Here is a 5,339-nt window from a genome sequence, read left to right as displayed (position 1 = left end):
AGATTATATTGTAGTAAATGTCTTTGACTGAAGATTTGTAATAAGATAAAAGAACCCAACTCGGCCGAGGCCGACTGACAGCCCCTATTAGGCACTTTGTAATCTACTGTATGTGATCTGCTGTGGTCTCGTATGGAGGACAAGACGAAGCAGCCATGCCTTCTGGGGACGTCTTTTTTGTCCTGTCGCATGCCTGGAGGTCTGGGAGAGTCCTGTGTCTGGGGGAGTCCTGTATCTGGGGGAGTCCTGTGTCTGGGGGAGTCCTGTGTCTAGAGGAGTCCTGTGTCTGGAGGTCTGGGGGAGTCCTGTGTCTGGAGGAGTCCTGTGTCTGGAGGACTGGGGGAGTCCTGTGTCTGGGGGAGTCCTGTGTCTGGAGGAGTCTTGTGTCTGGGGGAGTCCTGTGTCTGGAGGAGTCTTGTGTCTGGGGGAGTCCTGTGTCTAGAGGAGTCCTGTGTCTGGGGGAGTCCTGTGTCTGGGGAGTCCTGTGTCTGGAGGAGTCCTGTGTCTGGAAGAGTCCTGTGTCTGGAGGTCTGGGGGAGTCCTGTGTCTGGGGGAGTCCTGTGTCTGGAGGAGTCCTGTGTCTGGGGGAGTCCTGTGTCTGGGGGAGTCCTGTGTCTGGGAGAGTCCTGTGTCTGGGGAAGTCCTGTGTCTGGAGGAGTCCTGTGTCTGGGGGAGTCGTGTGTCTGGGAGAGTCCTGTGTCTAGAGGAGTCCTGTGTCTGGAGGAGTCCTGTGTCTGGGGGAGTCCTGTGTCTGGAGGTCTGGGGGAGTCCTGTGTCTGGGGGAGTCCTGTGTCTGGAGGTCTGTTGGAGTCCTGTGTCTGGAGGTCTGGGGGCAGGGTTAGCAAGGCAGGCTTAGCCAGGCAGGGTTAATGTTCAGCTTGAATAAACCCCTCTAACCCCTCCCCTTCTCCCCCCATCTCCCTCTCTCAGAAGTGGAGCAGATTGAGGCCATCGCCAAGTTTGACTACCAGGGCCGGACTCCCAGAGAGCTGTCCTTCAAGAAGGGGGCGTCTCTACTGCTGTACCATCGCGCCTCCGAGGACTGGTGGGAGGGGCGCCACAACGGCGTGGACGGCCTGATCCCTCACCAGTACATCGTGGTGCAGGATCTGTGAGTGGCCGACTGATCCACACGCTTCCAACACTTTCAACACGCTTCCAACACTCTTCCACACGCTACAGGGGGAGTGGAACGGGGGGCATGGGGGAAGGCAGGGCTGGTGTTGTTGTCTTGGGATTCCCGAGCAGACTGCTTTAACATCAGGGACGAGGGCACAGAAGGGTTGTCTCTGGAAAGGATCCATGTCTTGCTGATACAGGAAGACTGCAGTGAATATTCCCCACAGAGAAAGTTGGCAGCAACATTTACATCCAGATAGAGATACATAGCCACATAGAGCCACTCTCACTCCAGCTCCAGTGCAATGTGATTAATTACTGGCAAGTCGATTAAGAAGATAGAATATTAATTTAATAGTTTACTGTCCACGCCTGAGGGATTTATAAAGAAGGAAAAACACAGTAATTGATGTGTAAGTGACATGACATGAGGTTGATCAGTTGGTAGAAAATACACGTACTGAATCTGTTTGATGAATAAACCTCCTGTCATGCTGCCAGCTGCTTATCTCTTCTTCTTTCACACTTTCTATCTCTCTCGCCCCTCTCTTTCGCCCCCTCTCCTTCCTCTCTCTCTCTTTCCTCTCTCTCTCTCTTTCCTCTCTCTCTCTCTTTCTCTCTCTCTCTCTCCTCTCTCTACCTCAATATTTCTCTGTATATTTCTCTGTCTTTCTCCCTCCCTCTCTTTCTCTCTCTATCCCCGTCTCTCTATGTGTCCCTCCCCCCCCTCCCCCTCCCTCCCCCCCTCTCCCCCCCCCTCCCCCTCCCTCCCCCTCCCTCCCCCCCCTCCCCCTCCCTCCCTCAGGGATGATGCCTTCTCAGACACCCTGAGTCAGAAGACAGCCAGCGAGGCGAGCAGTGGACCTCTGCTGGATGACAAGGCCTCCTCCAAGAACGATGCTCCGTCCCCCTGCGAGCCCGACTACAACCTGGGAGGGGTCATGGGGAGGTGGGCCTTCCGACTTCATTCTCTCCTGCTGCCTCAAAGCTGCGCTTGAATCCCTGAGGCCTGAAGGCCTGAGGAGGAAGGCTTGAGCTCACAGGAGTTCCCAAACCCTCTTCCTGCCTCAGGCTTCTTGTATTGGTTACATCTTTGAGGTTTCGTAGGTCGAAATCATTCTGAACTTGCGTTGCTTTACAAAATTATGTATTTTCAACAACCTAACTTTTCTTTTCAATGACGTTCTACCTCTCCTGTCTTTACAATAACCTTTGACCTCTCCTTTGCAACAGTCCCTCTCTCACCAGGGTGCGGCTACGGTCCGACGGGGCCGCCATCCCTCGTCGCCGGAGCAACGACACCCACAGCCCCCCCCGGGGCATGGACACGCCTCCTCGGGGCATGGACACGCCTCCCCGGTGCATGGACACGCCCCCCCCGCGCCGCCGCCTGTCCCAGCAGCCCCCACAAGGTGGCGCCGGGCCGCAGCCGGCTGGAGAGCCCGGAGAAGAGGCGCCTGGGAACGTTCGGCAGCGCAGGCAGCATCAACTACCCCGACAGGAAGACGTACCCCGAGGGGCATCCCCTGAGGCCGGCCCCGGGGGCCACGCGCCACAGCAGCCTGGGAGACCACAAGACCCTGGAGGCTGAGGCCCTGGCAGAGGTGGGGCCCCTCTGGGTCTAGTACCATGTCTGTTTGTTCAGCCTCTGTTTCTCTCTGTCTTTCTCTATCTCTCTGTTCCTCTCCCTCTGTGTTTTTCTCTTTCTCTCTCTCTCTGTTCCTCTCTCTATCTCTCTGTTCCTCTCTATCTCTCTGTTCCTCTCTATCTCTCTGTTCCTCTCTCTGTTTCTCTCTCTATATCTCTGTTCCTCTCTCTCTGTTGCTCTCTATCTATTTGTTTCTCTCTTTTTATCTCTCTGTTCCACTCTCTGTTCCTCTTTCTCTATCTGTCTGTTCTTCTCTCTATCTCTATGTTTCTCTCTCTCTATCTCTCTGTTCCTCTCTCTGTTTCTCTCTCTCTATCTCTCTGTTCCTCTCTCTCTGTTTCTCTCTTCCTATCTGTGTTTCTCTACACCTCTTTCACTCTCTCTTTCTCTCTCCTTTTCTCTGTTCTCTCTCTTTTTCGCTCTTGTATTTCTCTCTCTCTGTGTGTGGTTCATCATACACACATACAGTTCAACACCGTTGACTACAGTGGTATACACACCATTACTTAGACAACTCCACCTCCCCTGACCTCTCACCTCTTGTGACCTCCACCTCCGAACAAAACTGATGCCCAACAATCCTAACCCCGCAGGGCCAGGCGACCTGACGGTGTTGTTGTGACAGGGGTCTATGCTGAATCATTCTCAAAGGCAGAGGGGAGTAAGTGACTCCACCAGGCCTGTGCACTGAGAGGAGGAACTCATTGCGTATAGAGAGCTCTAAGGAAAGGGTGAGGAGCTCCATGGCTAATGAGACAGATCCCTCATCAGGAGCGTCTCTGGCCGGGTCTGTTATTTACCACCCTCGCTGGCAGCAAGGGAGACGTGGAGATGATTAAAATATTATCTCTGATCTTTAATTATGTTGCGATGCAGGCAGGGGGTCCTTAGGAAAGAGAGAGAGAGAGGGAGAAAGACAGTGTGAGTGAGTGAGAGATAGAGATGTGTGTGTTCTCATAATCTCTTTTATGTGATGACTGTGTTAGAGTGGGGTTGTGTTTTCAGGGACAGAGATGGAGAGAGACTGGGACTGGGAGATCAGATGGTCTGACTGGATGGGAGATACACTCACACTGTGTGTGTGTGTGTGCGTGTGTGTGCGTGCGTGTGCCCATGTGTGTCTGTGTGTGTGTGTGTGTGTGTCTCTCTGTGTGTGTGTGTGTGTGTGTGCGTGTGTGTGCGTGTGCCCGCGTGTGCCCATGTGTGTGTGTGTGTCTCTGTGTATGTGTGTGTGTGTGTGTGTGTGCGCGTGTGTGCGTGTGCCCATGTGTGTGTGTGTCTCTGTGTATGTGTGTGTGTGTGTGCACATGTGTGCCCATGTGTGTGTGTGTGTGTGTGTGTGTGTGTCTTTCCCCCCCCTCCAGGACATCGAGAAGACCATGACCACTGCGCTGCACGAGCTACGGGAGCTGGAGCGTCAGAACACGGCCAAGCAGGCCCCCGACGTGGTCCTGGACACCCTGGAGCCCTCCAAACACCCGGCTAGCTCTCCGCCCTCCAGCCCCCTCCACACCATCATGATCCGGGACCCGGACGCCGCCATGCGCCGCAGCAACAGCTCCACCTCCGAGATGCTCACCACCTTCAAGCCGGCGCTCTCCGCCCGGCTGGGCGGGCCCCAGCTGCGGCCCCCGCCCATGCGGCCTGCGAGGCCCCCGCCCACCCAGCACCGCTCCAGCTCCTCCAGCTCCTCGGGGGTGGGCAGCCCGGCCGTCACGCCCACTGATAAGATGTTTCCCGGTGGCCCCAATGCGGCTAACGCGACTAACGCCGCTGGGGACAAGTCTGGGACCATGTAGCTGAGGGGGGCGGGGCAGGGTGGGGCAGGGCGGGGCGGGGGAGGTGTAAAACTAGACTGCTCCTACTTCTGGGAAAGATAGTAAAGTTACTGAACGGTAGTTACCCTCCTCCCTTTTCCCCCGCCCTGTAAAAGTCGCTAGTTCCTTGTTAGTTTTTTTTCCCCTCCCCAGTTTAGACTTTATTTCTTGGATTCAGGAAGCTCCTCCAATGAGCCCGAGTTGCCATGGTGATGAGCCAGTTGGAGAGTCTGCAGGTTTGATAGCAGGTAAACGCAGCACTCTGTCAGTTCGATGTGAAGTAAGTACCCTACATGAAGAGCAGGAGTCTAATAACCTCAATGAAAAATGTCTTTCTTTTTTTATGTTTACCTCAAACATTCTAGGTTCCTCTCCTTTTAATGTGTTATCTAAATGCAAGTGAGGCAATACTTGTGTTTATTGTCACTGGTTGTCCGGTTAACGTTTTGGACAAGGACATTCACTAAGGTGTGTCTGTGACTGGAACCAAAAAGGCTGTTGGTGTCAATTTTGGCTGTACAGACACTTACTTGAAGTTGTTTTGCTTTCTGTTTGTAAAATAATATAAGGGATGTTTAAAGTAACCATATAGCAACGTTGTATAGGCCTCCAGACATGAGATGCAGAAAAACGAAACGAAAATACCAACTAATTGTAAGAAACCTGTGGTAAAACTATGTAGTTTAACTTGTATATAATTTATGACTGAGGGGGGTGTATCTTGTAGGTCAAAACGGTACAGGCAAGAAGATGAT

At 53.5% G+C, this 5,339-nt stretch overlaps 1 protein-coding gene across 1 annotated transcript in view; it reads left to right on the top strand.

Annotated features, from left to right (window-relative positions):
* srgap3 (SLIT-ROBO Rho GTPase activating protein 3) overlaps positions 1 to 4,600 on the top strand; it is a 63,613-nt gene extending 59,013 nt beyond the window's left edge. Inside the window, exons 17-22 of the mRNA XM_047026496.1 lie at positions 513 to 799; positions 913 to 1,111; positions 1,925 to 2,068; positions 2,353 to 2,441; positions 2,491 to 2,723; positions 4,132 to 4,600. Coding sequence (XP_046882452.1) covers positions 513 to 799; positions 913 to 1,111; positions 1,925 to 2,068; positions 2,353 to 2,441; positions 2,491 to 2,723; positions 4,132 to 4,566 — 1,387 coding nt within the window. The 3' untranslated portion in view covers positions 4,567 to 4,600. The remainder of the gene's footprint in view (positions 1 to 512; positions 800 to 912; positions 1,112 to 1,924; positions 2,069 to 2,352; positions 2,442 to 2,490; positions 2,724 to 4,131) is intronic.
* The last annotated feature ends 739 nt before the right edge of the window (positions 4,601 to 5,339 follow it).

This window comes from Hypomesus transpacificus, chromosome 9 (assembly GCF_021917145.1).
Source record: "Hypomesus transpacificus isolate Combined female chromosome 9, fHypTra1, whole genome shotgun sequence".
Taxonomy (NCBI): Eukaryota; Metazoa; Chordata; class Actinopteri; order Osmeriformes; family Osmeridae; genus Hypomesus; species Hypomesus transpacificus.
This window is presented reverse-complemented; position numbering and strand designations above follow the sequence as displayed.